The sequence below is a fragment of the Giraffa tippelskirchi genome, chromosome 11 (assembly GCF_054371585.1).
Source record: "Giraffa tippelskirchi isolate mGirTip1 chromosome 11, T2T-mGirTip1v1.2.pri, whole genome shotgun sequence".
Taxonomy (NCBI): domain Eukaryota; kingdom Metazoa; phylum Chordata; class Mammalia; order Artiodactyla; family Giraffidae; genus Giraffa; species Giraffa tippelskirchi.
In genome coordinates, this window is record NC_137285.1 from 77,727,049 (window position 1) to 77,750,860 (window position 23,812).

Here is a 23,812-nt window from a genome sequence, read left to right on the forward strand (position 1 = left end):
TGCTTCTCCCCCAGCTCTAGCACTGGCCTCCAACTGGAACCAGGCTCCACTTCCCAGACCTGTCCCCACACAGGTGGTGGCTCCAGGTGCAGGACCCAGGGATCCACCGAGGGCAGATGGAGAAGCGAGACTTGCCCTCGCAGAGACACCAGGCCAGCTGGGTACTGGCCAGCACACCGGGCAGATCGGATCTCCCTGCCTGCAGGACCCCCAGTCCCAGGCACTGATGTCCCACCCCCTCAGCCAGAACCTCCACCTCCACGTGCACCTGTACCTGCTCGGGCTCTGGCAGGAGAACCCGAGGCAGAGGAGGAGTCACCGCCTCGGCAGGGAGAGCCTGCCCTGGCTGCCGCGCAACACCCAGACGCCCACGATCACTCACCCAGCCCTGCAGGGAGAACGAGCCCCCGCTCTGGACAGAGACCCAGAGCCCTTGCCGGAAACACCACGTCCAGGGGAGCGGTCGGCTCTGCAGCCTCCATCCCTGTCTGCTCACCGTGGACGCCGGCAACTCGGTCTGCCCCCAGGGGACGTGGAGTTCCTTTCCCCTGAACTGCTTTGCATTTGGTTTGTTTCCACCTTTCTGGTGATGTTTACTTTTTTGTATGGTTTCCTGGATTTTTGTTGGTTAAGTTGGGATTAGTAAACTTTTTCATCATTGTTGCAATTTGGGAACACTGTTGTGTAACTCTGGTGATACTGTGGTACCATCACCACTTTGTAGTTTCAGACCCGTTTCATCTTTATGCCCCACCCCCCAACAAAGCCTGGATTCAAGGCAAGCACGCCCTGTTCATCCCTTCCCCCGATCCTGAACACAATTTCATCTTTTCTTTGTGCGTTCCTTCCTATATTCTTGGTGTCCCCAATCAATGACTCTCAGTGAAATGACTGAAGGAGTGTTTTTCGGACTCTCCACCTACTGTAAGACTCCATTGGAGAGTTCTCATTTTTATGTCATTTGAACTAGCCTTTGATAGCTGAAAGGACGGTGTACGTCCTTTCAAGATACCATGTGCCAAACGAAGCCCTTTTGGCAACTGCCATCATTATCTCCAGGCAGGCATTGATGTTTGAAGGGTGACATCTCAGCCAGAAGGCAGAGGCTGAGCTCGTCTTGTTGCACCAGCTCCCAAAAGAAGCCAAGAAAGGGAGCTGGAACAACAAACCACCCCAACGCCCAGGAAAGCGTTCTTCATGACAGAAGGCTTGAAAATGACACAACATCCTTGTGGCCCAGAACCCCTCTAGAAAATCACTGTTCCATAAAAAAGAGAAACACATGGGAAGTTCCAAGGAGAGGCAATGCCCATTGCCAGTGTACTTGAGAGACGGCCTGAGCGCTCCGGGCAAGACACGCACCGACGGAACCCCTTGGGAAACAGCAGTGATAGTCCTCGCCGTCGTAAGGGTTTCCTCTGGGGACAACCTGCCCTGGGCACCACACGAGGGAGCAGACCGGCTTCTCTTCCTCTGCCCCCACACCATTCACTCATGAAGGCAGCTCAGGTGTTCTCATGCCCTGCCTGCCTGCCTGCCTGGCTCATCCGTGAGCTGTGACCACCTCCAGGGCAGGACTCCACCTTCTCCTCTCTGTGTACCGTGAATCTGCACACAGTGGGCTTTCAGAACCTTAGGAGACTTGAGCCATTCCCACTCGAGCCAGAACCCTCCCCAGGAAGGAAAACAGCTGTGGAGTCATTTTGGCCCCAGCACTGGTTCTGAAAGCCTGGCGGCTCCTACAGCCTCTACGGTGTGAAGAGGGAGGTCCCTTTTGACAGAGCTTTCCGGCTCTCAGATCTAAGCTGTTGTTTCACTGTCAGCTGTGTCTCTTCCGTTGCAGCCAGGTGGGCCACGCTGCTCCAAAGGAGCTCACAAGCTGAGTTTCAAGGGAGGTATTGAGACGACAGGGATGGCTACAACGTGCTGCAAACTGAGTGAGGGTCCCCACAATCCTCAGCAAAGGTCTGTGGTGTGCAAGTGGGGAGTAGAGGGCCCCCAAGTTCCAAAGGAAGGGAGGTACTCAGGAGCTAGAGCCCTTGGCTGCTGTGGTAGCAGCTGCAGATGGGAGCTCGTCCACAGTGCACTTCGAATGAGGTCATATGAGCGGGACTCCGGAAATGGCTCCGAAATCAAGAGAAAGGGGTCAGGGTATGTGGGAATCCGGCGAGGGTGGGGGGTGGATGAAGGAAGGCGTCCTTCCTCTCTCCCGTGCAGTTTGGTTTGGTGAGTCTCAAAGCTACCAGATGGCACTTCCCAAGTCAGGCCCCCGCAGGAATCGGGGTGGGCTGCGTGCCTCGGCCCCTGCCACAGGGACAAGCCACACCAGTGGCCTCCCTGAGCTCCAATGCCCGGATCTGGGGGTTCTGTCTGGGTGCACACCTCCTTGCTGTGGCCAAGCTCCCCCCTTCTCTGAGCACCAGCTTCATCCTCTCGAATGAGGACATCGATTGCTACCTTGGCACGTTACTCTCTTCATCCTCTGAAGACTCATTAGGCTTATCCTACAATTACTAGCTGGCCCGAAGAGATATCTCCTGAATCCAGATTAAGCAGGAGTCTCCCAGGCTCATCTGGCATGTCTTCCCTGAAGTCTGCCAAAACCCACACCCTTGCATTTCCAGGGACTCCCCTTAGCCAGCTGGGCAGAAAACCCAGCATGCTTCAAACAAGCTGACAGACAAGCGGGAGAGGACTCACGGGCAGACGGCTTCCCTCAGGTCTCGGGTGGAGCTCTGGGACCACAGCAGCAACGGGCCATCCCAGCCCCTGGGCTCAGCAGCGCCCTCATTCTCAGGCCGGCGGCTCTGCCCTGAGGGGAGCAGGAAGGTCACCAACTGCCGCAGGCGGACCTCACGCCCCTCCCACTGCTGGAGCCTGACCTCCCCCGGCCCCACCCCTTCCCCTACCCCAGCAGGACGAGAGCTCGTCTTCCCCTGGCTTCCAACGGGAGGCCCGGCCCTGGGCCCCGATTGGGCACTGCCCCAGCCCGGAGCCAATCACAGTGGCCAGGGAGGTGGAACGCACCGATTGCCCAGGGCCAGGTCATGTGACCATACTCCCCAGGAAACTCAAAGATTACCAAGGTTCCCTAAGAAACCAATGAACAAAATTATCCAGTAAAGGCAAACCGTACTTTTTAATGAGGCCAATGTCACAGAAAAAAAAAAAAAAAAGCTTCACAATGAACTGCTCAAGGAAGCTACTAAATAAACTTTCAGAAAAGTTTAGTAGTTTTTTTTTTTTAATAGGGTGACGGAGAGCTATACCTTTCCCATCTATGTGAAATTAGGTTTAAAGTAGAGTTCCCTTGGCTGTTATATAAGACAAAAAACCCCACATCACCCCCTTTCACACCCCCCCACCCCCAAAAAGTGTTTTAATCTATTGAATTTTTGTGTCCTCAGTTGTGTCTGATTCACGGCAACCCACGAACTCTACACAGCCAGGCTCTTCCGTCCATGGAATTCAGGGCAATTTTTTCTGTCCCAGTAAGTGCCCACCCTGGGTGATCCAAAGGCAAGGGTTCAGAGGCTCCTGAGAGACTAACTCCTTTCAGCTGAGCACAGAGCTGGCTCCTCACTGGGATGCCTGTGGCCTGGGGCTCCCAGAGGGGAGAGCAGCACTCGCCCCACCGTGTGGTCACTGCTGGAAATGCAGGCTGCTCCTCACTCCCCCTTGACAGTGTCCCTGAGGGCAGAACAGTGTGAATCGAATCAAGGTGGAAATGCAAACTCCAATGCAACCAAACTTCCCACAAGGTCTCCAAAGCCACTCAGGAACAGGGAATTGGAAACTGCAGGGGATGACATGAATGGAGATGGGGACTTGACACCTTACACCGAGTTCACTTCCAGTTATCCCTAGACAAACTTGCCATGAAAACTTGTCACAAATCTAGAAGAACAATGAGCAGAAACCGGACACGTGCTTTGAGTCTTCACACACAAAACTAAAAGGCAGTCCACAGAAAAACCCAGAGAATACAGTGGACTTTGCAAAATCAAAGATATCTTCTGTGGGAAAGACCTCATGACAAAAGCAAAAGACAGGTCATACATCATGAGACGAATGAGTGGAAACACAAAGCTTATCAAGGATGTGTCTCCAAACAGACAAAGAACACCAACACAACAAGCCTGTGAAAACTAGGGAAAGGTCTGAAGGGACACCAGACGGAGGAAGACACACACAGAGTATCCCGGATGATGTCCAGCACTGAGGGCCTGAAGAAACAACAGTCTAGTTGCACCCCCTCAGGCCTGTGTGACCCTGGATGAGGCCTCTGTTTCCCGGTGGCTCTGAGAGATGGACAGGGAGGAAGGGGAAGAGAAGTCACTTGCATTTCTAATACTCACAGCAAAGTCTTCCAATGAGAAGGGAATTATCACCCCCACTGACAATGCCATTCACTGAAGTGATACCCACGAGTCCATCTACCCCAGAAGGGAAGGATGGACCTGTTCTCACAAAACAGCGAGAGATGGAAGAAGGAAGATCAAGCCCACACCAATCACTGGAAAGAGAAGCTGTGCTCAGGCCTTGAACGAATTCCTATTGGGAAAATGATGTCACAGCCCCACAAGGCAATCCACAGCTTCGATGCTATTCCTCCCAAAATGCCAATGCATTTTCGCACCGAACAAAGAATTGCAAAAGGGGTTACGGAAACAGAAAAGAGCCTAAACTGTCAATACAACCCAAAGAAAAAGCCCCGATACGGACATCCAAGGTTGTGTGAAAGGAAATTAGACGACCAAACTAGGATCCTCAGGAGAATATCGGAGAAGGCAATGGCGACCCACTCCAGTACTCTTGCCTGGAAAATTCCCTGGATGGAGGAGCCTGGTAGACTGCAGGCCATGGGGTCGCGCAGAGTCAGACACGACTGAAGTGACTTAGCCGCAGCAGCAGCAGCAGGACAGTATGCTATTGGGAATACAACAACACACACAGATCCAGATCGATGGAATAACGTTGAGGGTCCAGAAACAAACCCCAGCATCCATGGTCAACTCATCTCTGACACAGAAGGGGAGAATATCCAAATGGGAACAAGAAAGCCTCTTCAATCAATGTCCATGGGAAAACCAGACAGCTACATCTGAAGAACGCTATTGGTTTTGATCTCAGACCACCTCATTATCGGGGAAAAACCTCACCCTAAAGACTGATGTCATGAGATAGCTAGAAAGAAGCGTAGGTCAAAGGCTCCTTAACATCAGAGTCTCCTTGCCATTTGCTGGGCGGAGGTCGAAATGGGTCTCTTCAAGTAAGGGAAAGAGGTAAACGAAGTACACCAATGGGTTTCCATCCAATGGAACCTCTTCACAACAGAGAAGCTAAGCATTCACAAATGCAAAAGATAGGAAACGGAACACGAGAGACTCCTTGTAAGTGGTGTATCTGAGAAGGGGTTCATATGGAAAGAGACGAAGAATGCACAGCACTCAGATTCCAAGAAACACCACCACCACCCTTGACCCTTCCCCCATGACCAACTCCGACCTAAAGCCTTTCTCTCCCTCTAACCTATCCCTAAGACATAACCCTCATCCAATCATATACATGTGCACCCCTAGCATCCATCCATCCACACACGAGAGAGAAAGAGGAAGACACAGACGGAATTGAGAAAGGAAAAGAGAGGGACACAGCCAGAGAGAGACACGCAACCAAAGAGAGGAAGGGAGTCGATGGTCCAGACTTTTCCTCAATCTGTCTCGAAGGTAGAAGCAATGACAGCGCCCTTCCACCCCAGAAGGGGGAAAAGGACGGAAGGTTTGGAGAGGAAAAGACAAGAACGCAGGGAGCCAGTAGAAGCTCAGCCACCCGCAGAAGCCGAGCTGGGACACTTGAACAGAATCTCAATGGAAACAGAGGACCAGAAAGTTGGCTACTCTTTTCTATAAGAGAGGGAGACCTTCGAGTCTTCCTTTCGGTCCTCCAACTTGGATGCGGGGTCTCAAAACAGTCAGGAGGGGGAGTGCCTTTTCCTGGGTACCACGGCGCATCCAGGCCTCGTTCTGCCCCATTCTGTGCTGTGTCAGCCCTGGATGGAATCTTTCTTTCTGAAGTCTCAGCGCACGAGCTCCACGTGATATCGGCCCCAGGTGGAAAGGCATGGAGCTGCTCGTAGGCCGACAGGCCTAGGAAGCAGATGGGAGTATGACCCCCACTCTGCAGTTGGAGAGACTGGGGCAACCCTGAGGGGCATATGCTTGTCCAGGGCCACACCACTTATGAGAAGAAGGAGCCTGGTCTGAGAGCAGCCGGGTCGTCGGAGCTCAGGCCCTGGCTGCACACAGGCCTCCCCAGGGCTGTGGGCTGGGCTGTGTGGGTGTCACTGTGCCTGCGCATGGCCTAAGGGGGGTGGTCGAGCAGTCAGAAACCCAGAGATTCCCTTGGGAAGTTTTGGGGAAGGGACCTCAGCACGAACCCCAGGAGATGATGTCACCTGCCGGCAACAGAACACAACAGAACCCACGACCCGGTATCCAGGCCTCCAGAGCGGAGAGGAGCCCCCAGCCAGATCACTTGCTGCCAAGATGTTCTGCTGTTTGCCCCTGCCCAGAGGCTGGGGCCTCAGGAGTGCTCACAGGCAGTGTGCGCGGGCACCCTGTCGACGTTGGCTCAGGGCACCCCCGAGAGGCCTCTGGCCCTTTGCCCGGAGAAACAGAAAGGTAACACGGGGAGCCCCAGGCCAGGCCAGGCCACCTCTGCCATGCCACCCGGAAACACCGGGTCCTTTGCCTGTGTGTGGGGATGCGGGTTTCTCGGGGTGTGTCTCCCTCAAGGAAGCCCAGGCGGATGTGGGGTCAGAAGCCTGCGGACAAGTTGTGTCCACACCCCAGGGGAGAGCAGGCTGGGCGGGATGGGGAGAGTGCGGGCAGCGGCGGCCGCCCAGGCTGACCTCACACCCTCAGGTGGGTCTCTTTCCTCCCGGGTGGGGATCTGAGCAGACACACGTCTCTGAGCCTTCTGGGAAGAGAAGTTCGAGCAGGCAGAAGCAGCGGCTCCACTGGCCAGGCCCAGCTCGGAAAACTCCCAGCATGGCTGGCTGACGGTCACTGTCGTTGCAGAGCTTCCCACGTGATGAGGCCGAGGACGGGGACACCCCATCCACCTCCCGGAGGGAGGGCTCGGAGGACCACCCCCCCGCCCGTGAGGCCCAGTACAGGCTCCAGGTGAGCGTGCACACGGAGGCATCAGCCCCAACGGGGGAGAAGCGGAGGCGGGGAAGGCCTGCTGCCGAGACACCGCCCAGGATACAGCCGGCGGCCCAGTCTGAGGCTGCCACGGAGCTCAGCACACCCGGCTCCGACCCAGAGTCCCGAGAACCCCGGCCTCTGAGGCAGCAGGAGGACCTGGAGCCCAGCACGCCAGAGCACAGAGGTGAGGACGCTGGGGCTGGTGCACGGGAGTGTGTGGGGAGGGGGTGCTGAGCTACACAGGGGCGAGTCCCCGAAAGCTGCTGCTGGGCCTGCAGCAAGCGCTGGCCTCACACCCCCCGCCCCCCATCTTGCACACTTCAGTCCCAAAAGACATCCGACGCCGGGTATTCTTTGGGAATCTCTTGGAAGCTTTCTTTCCCGGGATACGCACATGCCAAGGCTGGCCTGTGGGCAAACTTTGCTTCTCCCCCAGCTCTAGCACTGGCCTCCAACTGGAACCAGGCTCCACTTCCCAGACCTGTCCCCACACAGGTGGTGGCTCCAGGTGCAGGACCCAGGGATCCACCGAGGGCAGATGGAGAAGCGAGACTTGCCCTCGCAGAGACACCAGGCCAGCTGGGTACTGGCCAGCACACCGGGCAGATCGGATCTCCCTGCCTGCAGGACCCCCAGTCCCAGGCACTGATGTCCCACCCCCTCAGCCAGAACCTCCACCTCCACGTGCACCTGTACCTGCTCGGGCTCTGGCAGGAGAACCCGAGGCAGAGGAGGAGTCACCGCCTCGGCAGGGAGAGCCTGCCCTGGCTGCCGCGCAACACCCAGACGCCCACGATCACTCACCCAGCCCTGCAGGGAGAACGAGCCCCCGCTCTGGACAGAGACCCAGAGCCCTTGCCGGAAACACCACGTCCAGGGGAGCGGTCGGCTCTGCAGCCTCCATCCCTGTCTGCTCACCGTGGACGCCGGCAACTCGGTCTGCCCCCAGGGGACGTGGAGTTCCTTTCCCCTGAACTGCTTTGCATTTGGTTTGTTTCCACCTTTCTGGTGATGTTTACTTTTTTGTATGGTTTCCTGGATTTTTGTTGGTTAAGTTGGGATTAGTAAACTTTTTCATCATTGTTGCAATTTGGGAACACTGTTGTGTAACTCTGGTGATACTGTGGTACCATCACCACTTTGTAGTTTCAGACCCGTTTGATCTTTATGCCCCACCCCCCAACAAAGCCTGGATTCAAGGCAAGCACGCCCTGTTCATCCCTTCCCCCGATCCTGAACACAATTTCATCTTTTCTTTGTGCGTTCCTTCCTATATTCTTGGTGTCCCCAATCAATGACTCTCAGTGAAATGACTGAAGGAGTGTTTTTCGGACTCTCCACCTACTGTAAGACTCCATTGGAGAGTTCTCATTTTTATGTCATTTGAACTAGCCTTTGATAGCTGAAAGGACGGTGTACGTCCTTTCAAGATACCATGTGCCAAACGAAGCCCTTTTGGCAACTGCCATCATTATCTCCAGGCAGGCATTGATGTTTGAAGGGTGACATCTCAGCCAGAAGGCAGAGGCTGAGCTCGTCTTGTTGCACCAGCTCCCAAAAGAAGCCAAGAAAGGGAGCTGGAACAACAAACCACCCCAACGCCCAGGAAAGCGTTCTTCATGACAGAAGGCTTGAAAATGACACAACATCCTTGTGGCCCAGAACCCCGCTAGAAAATCACTGTTCCATAAAAAAGAGAAACACATGGGAAGTTCCAAGGAGAGGCAATGCCCATGGCCAGTGTACTTGAGAGACGGCCTGAGCGCTCCGGGCAAGACACGCACCGACGGAACCCCTTGGGAAACAGCAGTGATAGTCCTCGCCGTCGTAAGGGTTTCCTCTGGGGACAACCTGCCCTGGGCACCACACGAGGGAGCAGACCGGCTTCTCTTCCTCTGCCCCCACACCATTCACTCATGAAGGCAGCTCAGGTGTTCTCATGCCCTGCCTGCCTGCCTGCCTGGCTCATCCGTGAGCTGTGACCACCTCCAGGGCAGGACTCCACCTCCTCCTCTCTGTGTACCGTGAATCTGCACACAGTGGGCTTTCAGAACCTTAGGAGACTTGAGCCATTCCCACTCGAGCCAGAACCCTCCCCAGGAAGGAAAACAGCTGTGGAGTCATTTTGGCCCCAGCACTGGTTCTGAAAGCCTGGCGGCTCCTACAGCCTCTACGGTGTGAAGAGGGAGGTCCCTTTTGACAGAGCTTTCCGGCTCTCAGATCTAAGCTGTTGTTTCACTGTCAGCTATGTCTCTTCCGTTGCAGCCAGGTGGACCACGCTGCTCCAAAGGAGCTCACAAGCTGAGTTTCAAGGGAGGTATTGAGACGACAGGGATGGCTACAACGTGCTGCAAACTGAGTGAGGGTCCCCACAATCCTCAGCAAAGGTCTGTGGTGTGCAAGTGGGGAGTAGAGGGCCCCCAAGTTCCAAAGGAAGGGAGGTACTCAGGAGCTAGAGCCCTTGGCTGCTGTGGTAGCAGCTGCAGATGGGAGCTCGTCCACAGTGCACTTCGAATGAGGTCATATGAGCGGGACTCCGGAAATGGCTCTGAAATCAAGAGAAAGGGGTCAGGGTATGTGGGAATCCGGCGGGGGTGGGGGGTGGATGAAGGAAGGCGTCCTTCCTCTCTCCCGTGCAATTTGGTTTGGTGAGTCTCAAAGCTACCAGATGGCACTTCCCAAGTCAGGCCCCCGCAGGAATCGGGGTGGGCTGCGTGCCTCGGCCCCTGCCACAGGGACAAGCCACACCAGTGGCCTCCCTGAGCTCCAATGGCCGGATCTGGGGGTTCTGTCTGGGTGCACACCTCCTTCCTGTGGCCAAGCTCCCCCCTTCTCTGAGCACCAGCTTCATCCTCTCGAATGAGGACATCGATTGCTACCTTGGCACGTTACTCTCTTCATCCTCTGAAGACTCATTAGGCTTATCCTACAATTACTAGCTGGCCCGAAGAGATATCTCCTGAATCCAGATTAAGCAGGAGTCTCCCAGGCTCATCTGGCATGTCTTCCCTGAAGTCTGCCAAAACCCACACCCTTGCATTTCCAGGGACTCCCCTTAGCCAGCTGGGCAGAAAACCCAGCATGCTTCAAACAAGCTGACAGACAAGCGGGAGAGGACTCACGGGCAGACGGCTTCCCTCAGGTCTCGGGTGGAGCTCTGGGACCACAGCAGCAACGGGCCATCCCAGCCCCTGGGCTCAGCAGCGCCCTCATTCTCAGGCCGGCGGCTCTGCCCTGAGGGGAGCAGGAAGGTCACCAACTGCCGCAGGCGGACCTCACGCCCCTCCCACTGCTGGAGCCTGACCTCCCCCGGCCCCACCCCTTCCCCTACCCCAGCAGGACGAGAGCTCGTCTTCCCCTGGCTTCCAACGGGAGGCCCGGCCCTGGGCCCCGATTGGGCACTGCCCCAGCCCGGAGCCAATCACAGTGGCCAGGGAGGTGGAACGCACCGATTGCCCAGGGCCAGGTCATGTGACCATACTCCCCAGGAAACTCAAAGATTACCAAGGTTCCCTAAGAAACCAATGAACAAAATTATCCAGTAAAGGCAAACCGTACTTTTTAATGGGGCCAATGTCACAGAAAAAAAAAAAAAAAGCTTCACAATGAACTGCTCAAGGAAGCTACTAAATAAACTTTCAGAAAAGTTTAGTAGTTTTTTTTTTTTAATAGGGTGACGGAGAGCTATACCTTTCCCATCTATGTGAAATTAGGTTTAAAGGAGATTTCCCTTGGCTGTTATATAAGACACAAAACCCCACATCACCCCCTTTCACTCCCCCCCACCCCCAAAAAGTGTTTTAATCTATTGAATTTTTGTGTCCTCAGTTGTGTCTGATTCACGGCAACCCACGAACTCTACACAGCCAGGCTCTTCCGTCCATGGAATTCAGGGCAATTTTTTCTGTCCCAGTAAGTGCCCACCCTGGGTGATCCAAAGGCAAGGGTTCAGAGGCTCCTGAGAGACTAACTCCTTTCAGCTGAGCACAGAGCTGGCTCCTCACTGGGATGCCTGTGGCCTGGGGCTCCCAGAGGGGAGAGCAGCACTCGCCCCACCGTGTGGTCACTGCTGGAAATGCAGGCTGCTCCTCACTCCCCCTTGACAGTGTCCCTGAGGGCAGAACAGTGTGAATCGAATCAAGGTGGAAATGCAAACTCCAATGCAACCAAACTTCCCACAAGGTCTCCAAAGCCACTCAGGAACAGGGAATTGGAAACTGCAGGGGATGACATGAATGGAGATGGGGACTTGACACCTTACACCGAGTTCACTTCCAGTTGTCCCTAGACAAACTTGCCATGAAAACTTGTCACAAATCTAGAAGAACAATGAGCAGAAACCGGACACGTGCTTTGAGTCTTCACACACAAAACTAAAAGGCAGTCCACAGAAAAACCCAGAGAATACAGTGGACTTTGCAAAATCAAAGATATCTTCTGTGGGAAAGACCTCATGACAAAAGCAAAAGACAGGTCATACATCATGAGACGAATGAGTGGAAACACAAAGCTTATCAAGGATGTGTCTCCAAACAGACAAAGAACACCAACACAACAAGCCTGTGAAAACTAGGGAAAGGTCTGAAGGGACACCAGACGGAGGAAGACACACACAGAGTATCCCGGATGATGTCCAGCACTGAGGGCCTGAAGAAACAACAGTCTAGTTGCACCCCCTCAGGCCTGTGTGACCCTGGATGAGGCCTCTGTTTCCCGGTGGCTCTGAGACATGGACAGGGAGGAAGGGGAAGAGAAGTCACTTGCATTTCTAATACTCACAGCAAAGTCTTCCAATGAGAAGGGAATTATCACCCCCACTGACAATGCCATTCACTGAAGTGATACCCACGAGTCCATCTACCCCAGAAGGGAAGGATGGACCTGTTCTCACAAAACGGCGAGAGATGGAAGAAGGAAGATCAAGCCCACACCAATCACTGGAAAGAGAAGCTGTGCTCAGGCCTTGAACGAATTCCTATTGGGAAAATGATGTCACAGCCCCACAAGGCAATCCACAGCTTCGATGCTATTCCTCCCAAAATGCCAATGCATTTTCGCACCGAACAAAGAATTGCAAAAGGGGTTACGGAAACAGAAAAGAGCCTAAACTGTCAATACAACCCAAAGAAAAAGCCCCGATACGGACATCCAAGGTTGTGTGAAAGGAAATTAGACGACCAAACTAGGATCCTCAGGAGAATATCGGAGAAGGCAATGGCGACCCACTCCAGTACTCTTGCCTGGAAAATTCCCTGGATGGAGGAGCCTGGTAGACTGCAGGCCATGGGGTCGCGCAGAGTCAGACACGACTGAAGTGACTTAGCCGCAGCAGCAGCAGCAGGACAGTATGCTATTGGGAATACAACAACACACACAGATCCAGATCGATGGAATAACGTTGAGGGTCCAGAAACAAACCCCAGCATCCACGGTCAACTCATCTCTGACACAGAAGGGGAGAATATCCAAATGGGAACAAGAAAGCCTCTTCAATCAATGTCCATGGGAAAACCAGACAGCTACATCTGAAGAACGCTATTGGTTTTGATCTCAGACCACCTCATTATCGGGGAAAAACCTCACCCTAAAGACTGATGTCATGAGATAGCTAGAAAGAAGCGTAGGTCAAAGGCTCCTTAACATCAGAGTCTCCTTGCCATTTGCTGGGCGGAGGTCGAAATGGGTCTCTTCAAGTAAGGGAAAGAGGTAAACGAAGTACACCAATGGGTTTCCATCCAATGGAACCTCTTCACAACAGAGAAGCTAAGCATTCACAAATGCAAAAGATAGGAAACGGAACACGAGAGACTCCTTGTAAGTGGTGTATCTGAGAAGGGGTTCATATGGAAAGAGACGAAGAATGCACAGCACTCAGATTCCAAGAAACACCACCACCACCCTTGACCCTTCCCCCATGACCAACTCCGACCTAAAGCCTTTCTCTCCCTCTAACCTATCCCTAAGACATAACCCTCATCCAATCATATACATGTGCACCCCTAGCATCCATCCATCCACACACGAGAGAGAAAGAGGAAGACACAGACGGAATTGAGAAAGGAAAAGAGAGGGACACAGCCAGAGAGAGACACGCAACCAAAGAGAGGAAGGGAGTCGATGGTCCAGACTTTTCCTCAATCTGTCTCGAAGGTAGAAGCAATGACAGCGCCCTTCCACCCCAGAAGGGGGAAAAGGACGGAAGGTTTGGAGAGGAAAAGACAAGAACGCAGGGAGCCATTAGAAGCTCAGCCACCCGCAGAAGCCGAGCTGGGACACTTGAACAGAATCTCAATGGAAACAGAGGACCAGAAAGTTGGCTACTCTTTTCTATAAGAGAGGGAGACCTTCGAGTCTTCCTTTCGGTCCTCCAACTTGGATGCGGGGTCTCAAAACAGTCAGGAGGGGGAGTGCCTTTTCCTGGGTACCACGGCGCATCCAGGCCTCGTTCTGCCCCATTCTGTGCTGTGTCAGCCCTGGATGGAATCTTTCTTTCTGAGGTCTCAGCGCACGAGCTCCACGTGATATCGGCCCCAGGTGGAAAGGCATGGAGCTGCTCGTAGGCCGACAGGCCTAGGAAGCAGATGGGAGAATGACCCCCACTCTGCAGTTGGAGAGACTGGGGCAACCCTGAGGGGCATATGCTTGTCCAGGGCCACACCACTTATGAGAAGAAGGAGCCTGGTCTGAGAGCAGCCGGGTCGTCGGAGCTCAGGCCCTGGCTGCACACAGGCCTCCCCAGGGCTGTGGGCTGGGCTGTGTGGGTGTCACTGTGCCTGCGCATGGCCTAAGGGGGGTGGTCGAGCAGTCAGAAACCCAGAGATTCCCTTGGGAAGTTTTGGGGAAGGGACCTCAGCACGAACCCCAGGAGATGATGTCACCTGCCGGCAACAGAACACAACAGAACCCACGACCCGGTATCCAGGCCTCCAGAGCGGAGAGGAGCCCCCAGCCAGATCACTTGCTGCCAAGATGTTCTGCTGTTTGCCCCTGCCCAGAGGCTGGGGCCTCAGGAGTGCTCACAGGCAGTGTGCGCGGGCACCCTGTCGACGTTGGCTCAGGGCACCCCCGAGAGGCCTCTGGCCCTTGGCCCGGAGAAACAGAAAGGTAACACGGGGAGACCCAGGCCAGGCCAGGCCACCTCTCCCATGCCACCCGGAAACACCGGGTCCTTTGCCTGTGTGTGGGGATGCGGGTTTCTCGGGGTGTGTCTCCCTCAAGGAAGCCCAGGCGGATGTGGGGTCAGAAGCCTGCGGACAAGTTGTGTCCACACCCCAGGGGAGAGCAGGCTGGGCGGGATGGGGAGAGTGCGGGCAGCGGCGGCCGCCCAGGCTGACCTCACACCCTCAGGTGGGTCTCTTTCCTCCCGGGTGGGGATCTGAGCAGACACACGTCTCTGAGCCTTCTGGGAAGAGAAGTTCGAGCAGGCAGAAGCAGCGGCTCCACTGGCCAGGCCCAGCTCGGAAAACTCCCAGCATGGCTGGCTGACGGTCACTGTCGTTGCAGAGCTTCCCACGTGATGAGGCCGAGGACGGGGACACCCCATCCACCTCCCGGAGGGAGGGCTCGGAGGACCACCCCCCCGCCCGTGAGGCCCAGTACAGGCTCCAGGTGAGCGTGCACACGGAGGCATCAGCCCCAACGGGGGAGAAGCGGAGGCGGGGAAGGCCTGCTGCCGAGACACCGCCCAGGATACAGCCGGCGGCCCAGTCTGAGGCTGCCACGGAGCTCAGCACACCCGGCTCCGACCCAGAGTCCCGAGAACCCCGGCCTCTGAGGCAGCAGGAGGACCTGGAGCCCAGCACGCCAGAGCACAGAGGTGAGGACGCTGGGGCTGGTGCACGGGAGTGTGTGGGGAGGGGGTGCTGAGCTACACAGGGGCGAGTCCCCGAAAGCTGCTGCTGGGCCTGCAGCAAGCGCTGGCCTCACACCCCCCGCCCCCCATCTTGCACACTTCAGTCCCAAAAGACATCCGACGCCGGGTATTCTTTGGGAATCTCTTGGAAGCTTTCTTTCCCGGGATACGCACATGCCAAGGCTGGCCTGTGGGCAAACTTTGCTTCTCCCCCAGCTCTAGCACTGGCCTCCAACTGGAACCAGGCTCCACTTCCCAGACCTGTCCCCACACAGGTGGTGGCTCCAGGTGCAGGACCCAGGGATCCACCGAGGGCAGATGGAGAAGCGAGACTTGCCCTCGCAGAGACACCAGGCCAGCTGGGTACTGGCCAGCACACCGGGCAGATCGGATCTCCCTGCCTGCAGGACCCCCAGTCCCAGGCACTGATGTCCCACCCCCTCAGCCAGAACCTCCACCTCCACGTGCACCTGTACCTGCTCGGGCTCTGGCAGGAGAACCCGAGGCAGAGGAGGAGTCACCGCCTCGGCAGGGAGAGCCTGCCCTGGCTGCCGCGCAACACCCAGACGCCCACGATCACTCACCCAGCCCTGCAGGGAGAACGAGCCCCCGCTCTGGACAGAGACCCAGAGCCCTTGCCGGAAACACCACGTCCAGGGGAGCGGTCGGCTCTGCAGCCTCCATCCCTGTCTGCTCACCGTGGACGCCGGCAACTCGGTCTGCCCCCAGGGGACGTGGAGTTCCTTTCCCCTGAACTGCTTTGCATTTGGTTTGTTTCCACCTTTCTGGTGATGTTTACTTTTTTGTATGGTTTCCTGGATTTTTGTTGGTTAAGTTGGGATTAGTAAACTTTTTCATCATTGTTGCAATTTGGGAACACTGTTGTGTAACTCTGGTGATACTGTGGTACCATCACCACTTTGTAGTTTCAGACCCGTTTCATCTTTATGCCCCACCCCCCAACAAAGCCTGGATTCAAGGCAAGCACGCCCTGTTCATCCCTTCCCCCGATCCTGAACACAATTTCATCTTTTCTTTGTGCGTTCCTTCCTATATTCTTGGTGTCCCCAATCAATGACTCTCAGTGAAATGACTGAAGGAGTGTTTTTCGGACTCTCCACCTACTGTAAGACTCCATTGGAGAGTTCTCATTTTTATGTCATTTGAACTAGCCTTTGATAGCTGAAAGGACGGTGTACGTCCTTTCAAGATACCATGTGCCAAACGAAGCCCTTTTGGCAACTGCCATCATTATCTCCAGGCAGGCATTGATGTTTGAAGGGTGACATCTCAGCCAGAAGGCAGAGGCTGAGCTCGTCTTGTTGCACCAGCTCCCAAAAGAAGCCAAGAAAGGGAGCTGGAACAACAAACCACCCCAACGCCCAGGAAAGCGTTCTTCATGACAGAAGGCTTGAAAATGACACAACATCCTTGTGGCCCAGAACCCCTCTAGAAAATCACTGTTCCATAAAAAAGAGAAACACATGGGAAGTTCCAAGGAGAGGCAATGCCCATGGCCAGTGTACTTGAGAGACGGCCTGAGCGCTCCGGGCAAGACACGCACCGACGGAACCCCTTGGGAAACAGCAGTGATAGTCCTCGCCGTCGTAAGGGTTTCCTCTGGGGACAACCTGCCCTGGGCACCACACGAGGGAGCAGACCGGCTTCTCTTCCTCTGCCCCCACACCATTCACTCATGAAGGCAGCTCAGGTGTTCTCATGCCCTGCCTGCCTGCCTGCCTGGCTCATCCGTGAGCTGTGACCACCTCCAGGGCAGGACTCCACCTTCTCCTCTCTGTGTACCGTGAATCTGCACACAGTGGGCTTTCAGAACCTTAGGAGACTTGAGCCATTCCCACTCGAGCCAGAACCCTCCCCAGGAAGGAAAACAGCTGTGGAGTCATTTTGGCCCCAGCGCTGGTTCTGAAAGCCTGGCGGCTCCTACAGCCTCTACGGTGTGAAGAGGGAGGTCCCTTTTGACAGAGCTTTCCGGCTCTCAGATCTAAGCTGTTGTTTCACTGTCAGCTGTGTCTCTTCCGTTGCAGCCAGGTGGGCCACGCTGCTCCAAAGGAGCTCACAAGCTGAGTTTCAAGGGAGGTATTGAGACGACAGGGATGGCTACAACGTGCTGCAAACTGAGTGAGGGTCCCCACAATCCTCAGCAAAGGTCTGTGGTGTGCAAGTGGGGAGTAGAGGGCCCCCAAGTTCCAAAGGAAGGGAGGTACTCAGGAGCTAGAGCCCTTGGCTGCTGTGGTAGCAGCTGCAGATGGGAGCTCGTCCACAGTGCACTTCGAATGAGGTCATATGAGCGGGACTCCGGAAATGGCTCCGAAATCAAGAGAAAGGGGTCAGGGTATGTGGGAATCCGGCGGGGGTGGGGGGTGGATGAAGGAAGGCGTCCTTCCTCTCTCCAGTGCAATTTGGTTTGGTGAGTCTCAAAGCTACCAGATGGCACTTCCCAAGTCAGGCCCCCGCAGGAATCGGGGTGGGCTGCGTGCCTCGGCCCCTGCCACAGGGACAAGCCACACCAGTGGCCTCCCTGAGCTCCAATGGACGGATCTGGGGGTTCTGTCTGGGTGCACACCTCCTTGCTGTGGCCAAGCCCCCCCCTTCTCTGAGCACCAGCTTCATCCTCTCGAATGAGGACATCGATTGCTACCTTGGCACGTTACTCTCTTCATCCTCTGAAGACTCATTAGGCTTATCCTACAATTACTAGCTGGCCCGAAGAGATATCTCCTGAATCCAGATTAAGCAGGAGTCTCCCAGGCTCATCTGGCATGTCTTCCCTGAAGTCTGCCAAAACCCACACCCTTGCATTTCCAGGGACTCCCCTTAGCCAGCTGGGCAGAAAACCCAGCATGCTTCAAACAAGCTGACAGACAAGCGGGAGAGGACTCACGGGCAGACGGCTTCCCTCAGGTCTCGGGTGGAGCTCTGGGACCACAGCAGCAACGGGCCATCCCAGCCCCTGGGCTCAGCAGCGCCCTCATTCTCAGGCCGGCGGCTCTGCCCTGAGGGGAGCAGGAAGGTCACCAACTGCCGCAGGCGGACCTCACGCCCCTCCCACTGCTGGAGCCTGACCTCCCCCGGCCCCACCCCTTCCCCTACCCCAGCAGGACGAGAGCTCGTCTTCCCCTGGCTTCCAACGTGAGGCCCGGCCCTGGGCCCCGATTGGGCACTGCCCCAGCCCGGAGCCAATCACAGTGGCCAGGGAGGTGGAACGCACCGATTGCCCAGGGCCAGGTCATGTGACCATACTCCCCAGGAAACTCAAAGATTACCAAGGTTCCCTAAGAAACCAATGAACAAAATTATCCAGTAAAGGCAAACCGTACTTTTTAATGAGGCCAATGTCACAGAAAAAAAAAAAAAAAAAAGCTTCACAATGAACTGCTCAAGGAAGCTACTAAATAAACTTTCAGAAAAGTTTAGTAGTTTTTTTTTTTTTAATAGGGTGACGGAGAGCTATACCTTTCCCATCTATGTGAAATTAGGTTTAAAGTAGATTTCCCTTGGCTGTTATATAAGACAAAAAACCCCACATCACCCCCTTTCACTCCCCCCCCACCCCCAAAAAGTGTTTTAATCTATTGAATTTTTGTGTCCTCAGTTGTGTCTGATTCACGGCAACCCACGAACTCTACACAGCCAGGCTCTTCCGTCCATGGAATTCAGGGCAATTTTTTCTGTCCCAGTAAGTGCCCACCCTGGGTGATCCAAAGGCAAGGGTTCAGAGGCTCCTGAGAGACTAACTCCTTTCAGCTGAGCACAAAGCTGGCTCCTCACTGGGATGCCTGTGGCCTGGGGCTCCCAGAGGGGAGAGCAGCACTCGCCCCACCGTGTGGTCACTGCTGGAAATGCAGGCTGCTCCTCACTCCCCCTTGACAGTGTCCCTGAGGGCAGAACAGTGTGAATCGAATCAAGGTGGAAATGCAAACTCCAATGCAACCAAACTTCCCACAAGGTCTCCAAAGCCACTCAGGAACAGGGAATTGGAAACTGCAGGGGATGACATGAATGGAGATGGGGACTTGACACCTTACACCGAGTTCACTTCCAGTTATCCCTAGACAAACTTGCCATGAAAACTTGTCACAAATCTAGAAGAACAATGAGCAGAAACCGGACACGTGCTTTGAGTCTTCACACACAAAACTAAAAGGCAGTCCACAGAAAAACCCAGAGAATACAGTGGACTTTGCAAAATCAAAGATATCTTCTGTGGGAAAGACCTCATGACAAAAGCAAAAGACAGGTCATACATCATGAGACGAATGAGTGGAAACACAAAGCTTATCAAGGATGTGTCTCCAAACAGACAAAGAACACCAACACAACAAGCCTGTGAAAACTAGGGAAAGGTCTGAAGGGACACCAGACTGAGGAAGACACACACAGAGTATCCCGGATGATGTCCAGCACTGAGGGCCTGAAGAAACAACAGTCTAGTTGCACCCCCTCAGGCCTGTGTGACCCTGGATGAGGCCTCTGTTTCCCGGTGGCTCTGAGAGATGGACAGGCAGGAAGGGGAAGAGAAGTCACTTGCATTTCTAATACTCACAGCAAAGTCTTCCAATGAGAAGGGAATTATCACCCCCACTGACAATGCCATTCACTGAAGTGATACCCACGAGTCCATCTACCCCAGAAGGGAAGGATGGACCTGTTCTCACAAAACAGCGAGAGATGGAAGAAGGAAGATCAAGCCCACACCAATCACTGGAAAGAGAAGCTGTGCTCAGGCCTTGAACGAATTCCTATTGGGAAAATGATGTCACAGCCCCACAAGGCAATCCACAGCTTCGATGCTATTCCTCCCAAAATGCCAATGCATTTTCGCACCGAACAAAGAATTTCAAAAGGGGTTACGGAAACAGAAAAGAGCCTAAACTGTCAATACAACCCAAAGAAAAAGCCCCGATACGGACATCCAAGGTTGTGTGAAAGGAAATTAGACGACCAAACTAGGATCCTCAGGAGAATATCGGAGAAGGCAATGGCGACCCACTCCAGTACTCTTGCCTGGAAAATTCCCTGGATGGAGGAGCCTGGTAGACTGCAGGCCATGGGGTCGCGCAGAGTCAGACACGACTGAAGTGACTTAGCCGCAGCAGCAGCAGCAGGACAGTATGCTATTGGGAATACAACAACACACACAGATCCAGATCGATGGAATAACGTTGAGGGTCCAGAAACAAACCCCAGCATCCATGGTCAACTCATCTCTGACACAGAAGGGGAGAATATCCAAATGGGAACAAGAAAGCCTCTTCAATCAATGTCCATGGGAAAACCAGACAGCTACATCTGAAGAACGCTATTGGTTTTGATCTCAGACCACCTCATTATCGGGGAAAAACCTCACCCTAAAGACTGATGTCATGAGATAGCTAGAAAGAAGCGTAGGTCAAAGGCTCCTTAACATCAGAGTCTCCTTGCCATTTGCTGGGCGGAGGTCGAAATGGGTCTCTTCAAGTAAGGGAAAGAGGTAAACGAAGTACACCAATGGGTTTCCATCCAATGGAACCTCTTCACAACAGAGAAGCTAAGCATTCACAAATGCAAAAGATAGGAAACGGAACACGAGAGACTCCTTGTAAGTGGTGTATCTGAGAAGGGGTTCATATGGAAAGAGACGAAGAATGCACAGCACTCAGATTCCAAGAAACACCACCACCACCCTTGACCCTTCCCCCATGACCAACTCCGACCTAAAGCCTTTCTCTCCCTCTAACCTATCCCTAAGACATAACCCTCATCCAATCATATACATGTGCACCCCTAGCATCCATCCATCCACACACGAGAGAGAAAGAGGAAGACACAGACGGAATTGAGAAAGGAAAAGAGAGGGACACAGCCAGAGAGAGACACGCAACCAAAGAGAGGAAGGGAGTCGATGGTCCAGACTTTTCCTCAATCTGTCTCGAAGGTAGAAGCAATGACAGCGCCCTTCCACCCCAGAAGGGGGAAAAGGACGGAAGGTTTGGAGAGGAAAAGACAAGAACGCAGGGAGCCAGTAGAAGCTCAGCCACCCGCAGAAGCCGAGCTGGGACACTTGAACAGAATCTCAATGGAAACAGAGGACCAGAAAGTTGGCTACTCTTTTCTATAAGAGAGGGAGACCTTCGAGTCTTCCTTTCGGTCCTCCAACTTGGATGCGGGGTCTCAAAACAGTCAGGAGGGGGAGTGCCTTTTCCTGGGTACCACGGCGCATCCAGGCCTCGTTCTGCCCCATTCTGTGCTGTGTCAGCCCTGGATGGAATCTTTCTTTCTGAAGTCTCAGCGCACGAGCTCCACGTGATATCGGCCCCAGGTGGAAAGGCATGGAGCTGCTCGTAGGCCGACAGGCCTAGGAAGCAGATGGGAGAATGACCCCCACTCTGCAGTTGGAGAGACTGGGGCAACCCTGAGGGGCATATGCTTGTCCAGGGCCACACCACTTATGAGAAGAAGGAGCCTGGTCTGAGAGCAGCCGGGTCGTCGGAGCTCAGGCCCTGGCTGCACACAGGCCTCCCCAGGGCTGTGGGCTGGGCTGTGTGGGTGTCACTGTGCCTGCGCATGGCCTAAGGGGGGTGGTCGAGCAGTCAGAAACCCAGAGATTCCCTTGGGAAGTTTTGGGGAAGGGACCTCAGCACGAACCCCAGGAGATGATGTCACCTGCCGGCAACAGAACACAACAGAACCCACGACCCGGTATCCAGGCCTCCAGAGCGGAGAGGAGCCCCCAGCCAGATCACTTGCTGCCAAGATGTTCTGCTGTTTGCCCCTGCCCAGAGGCTGGGGCCTCAGGAGTGCTCACAGGCAGTGTGCGCGGGCACCCTGTCGACGTTGGCTCAGGGCACCCCCGAGAGGCCTCTGGCCCTTTGCCCGGAGAAACAGAAAGGTAACACGGGGAGCCCCAGGCCAGGCCAGGCCACCTCTCCCATGCCACCCGGAAACACCGGGTCCTTTGCCTGTGTGTGGGGATGCGGGTTTCTCGGGGTGTGTCTCCCTCAAGGAAGCCCAGGCGGATGTGGGGTCAGAAGCCTGCGGACAAGTTGTGTCCACACCCCAGGGGAGAGCAGGCTGGGCGGGATGGGGAGAGTGCGGGCAGCGGCGGCCGCCCAGGCTGACCTCACACCCTCAGGTGGGTCTCTTTCCTCCCGGGTGGGGATCTGAGCAGACACACGTCTCTGAGCCTTCTGGGAAGAGAAGTTCGAGCAGGCAGAAGCAGCGGCTCCACTGGCCAGGCCCAGCTCGGAAAACTCCCAGCATGGCTGGCTGACGGTCACTGTCGTTGCAGAGCTTCCCACGTGATGAGGCCGAGGACGGGGACACCCCATCCACCTCCCGGAGGGAGGGGTCGGAGGACCACCCCCCCGCCCGTGAGGCCCAGTACAGGCTCCAGGTGAGCGTGCACACGGAGGCATCAGCCCCAACGGGGGAGAAGCGGAGGCGGGGAAGGCCTGCTGCCGAGACACCGCCCAGGATACAGCCGGCGGCCCAGTCTGAGGCTGCCACGGAGCTCAGCACACCCGGCTCTGACCCAGAGTCCCGAGAACCCCGGCCTCTGAGGCAGCAGGAGGACCTGGAGCCCAGCACGCCAGAGCACAGAGGTGAGGACGCTGGGGCTGGTGCACGGGAGTGTGTGGGGAGGGGGTGCTGAGCTACACAGGGGCGAGTCCCCGAAAGCTGCTGCTGGGCCTGCAGCAAGCGCTGGCCTCACACCCCCCGCCCCCCATCTTGCACACTTCAGTCCCAAAAGACATCCGACGCCGGGTATTCTTTGGGAATCTCTTGGAAGCTTTCTTTCCCGGGATACGCACATGCCAAGGCTGGCCTGTGGGCAAACTTTGCTTCTCCCCCAGCTCTAGCACTGGCCTCCAACTGGAACCAGGCTCCACTTCCCAGACCTGTCCCCACACAGGTGGTGGCTCCAGGTGCAGGACCCAGGGATCCACCGAGGGCAGATGGAGAAGCGAGACTTGCCCTCGCAGAGACACCAGGCCAGCTGGGTACTGGCCAGCACACCGGGCAGATCGGATCTCCCTGCCTGCAGGACCCCCAGTCCCAGGCACTGATGTCCCACCCCCTCAGCCAGAACCTCCACCTCCACGTGCACCTGTACCTGCTCGGGCTCTGGCAGGAGAACCCGAGGCAGAGGAGGAGTCACCGCCTCGGCAGGGAGAGCCTGCCCTGGCTGCCGCGCAACACCCAGACGCCCACGATCACTCACCCAGCCCTGCAGGGAGAACGAGCCCCCGCTCTGGACAGAGACCCAGAGCCCTTGCCGGAAACACCACGTCCAGGGGAGCGGTCGGCTCTGCAGCCTCCATCCCTGTCTGCTCACCGTGGACGCCGGCAACTCGGTCTGCCCCCAGGGGACGTGGAGTTCCTTTCCCCTGAACTGCTTTGCATTTGGTTTGTTTCCACCTTTCTGGTGATGTTTACTTTTTTGTATGGTTTCCTGGATTTTTGTTGGTTAAGTTGGGATTAGTAAACTTTTTCATCATTGTTGCAATTTGGGAACACTGTTGTGTAACTCTGGTGATACTGTGGTACCATCACCACTTTGTAGTTTCAGACCCGTTTGATCTTTATGCCCCACCCCCCAACAAAGCCTGGATTCAAGGCAAGCACGCCCTGTTCATCCCTTCCCCCGATCCTGAACACAATTTCATCTTTTCTTTGTGCGTTCCTTCCTATATTCTTGGTGTCCCCAATCAATGACTCTCAGTGAAATGACTGAAGGAGTGTTTTTCGG

The 23,812-nt window shown here is 55.2% G+C and overlaps 1 protein-coding gene and 1 long non-coding RNA gene across 2 annotated transcripts in view; one reads left to right on the plus strand and one right to left on the minus strand.

Moving 5' to 3' along the window:
- The window catches only part of LOC145527683 (uncharacterized), a 154,885-nt gene that overhangs the window by 98,614 nt on the left and 32,459 nt on the right, over positions 1-23,812 (minus strand). Inside the window, exons 6-8 of the long non-coding RNA XR_014069852.1 lie at positions 17,966-18,077; positions 10,334-10,445; positions 2,701-2,812 (exon numbers count right to left, since the gene is read on the minus strand). This is a non-coding gene — a long non-coding RNA (uncharacterized LOC145527683). The remainder of the gene's footprint in view (positions 1-2,700; positions 2,813-10,333; positions 10,446-17,965; positions 18,078-23,812) is intronic.
- On the plus strand, positions 18,257-23,569 carry LOC145527682 (uncharacterized). The gene is made up of 3 exons (XM_081545739.1): positions 18,257-21,952; positions 22,352-22,664; positions 22,917-23,569. The coding sequence occupies exons 1-3, from the start codon at positions 21,818-21,820 to the stop codon at positions 23,543-23,545; spliced, it is 1,077 nt and encodes a 358-aa protein (XP_081401865.1). The 5' UTR covers positions 18,257-21,817; the 3' UTR covers positions 23,546-23,569.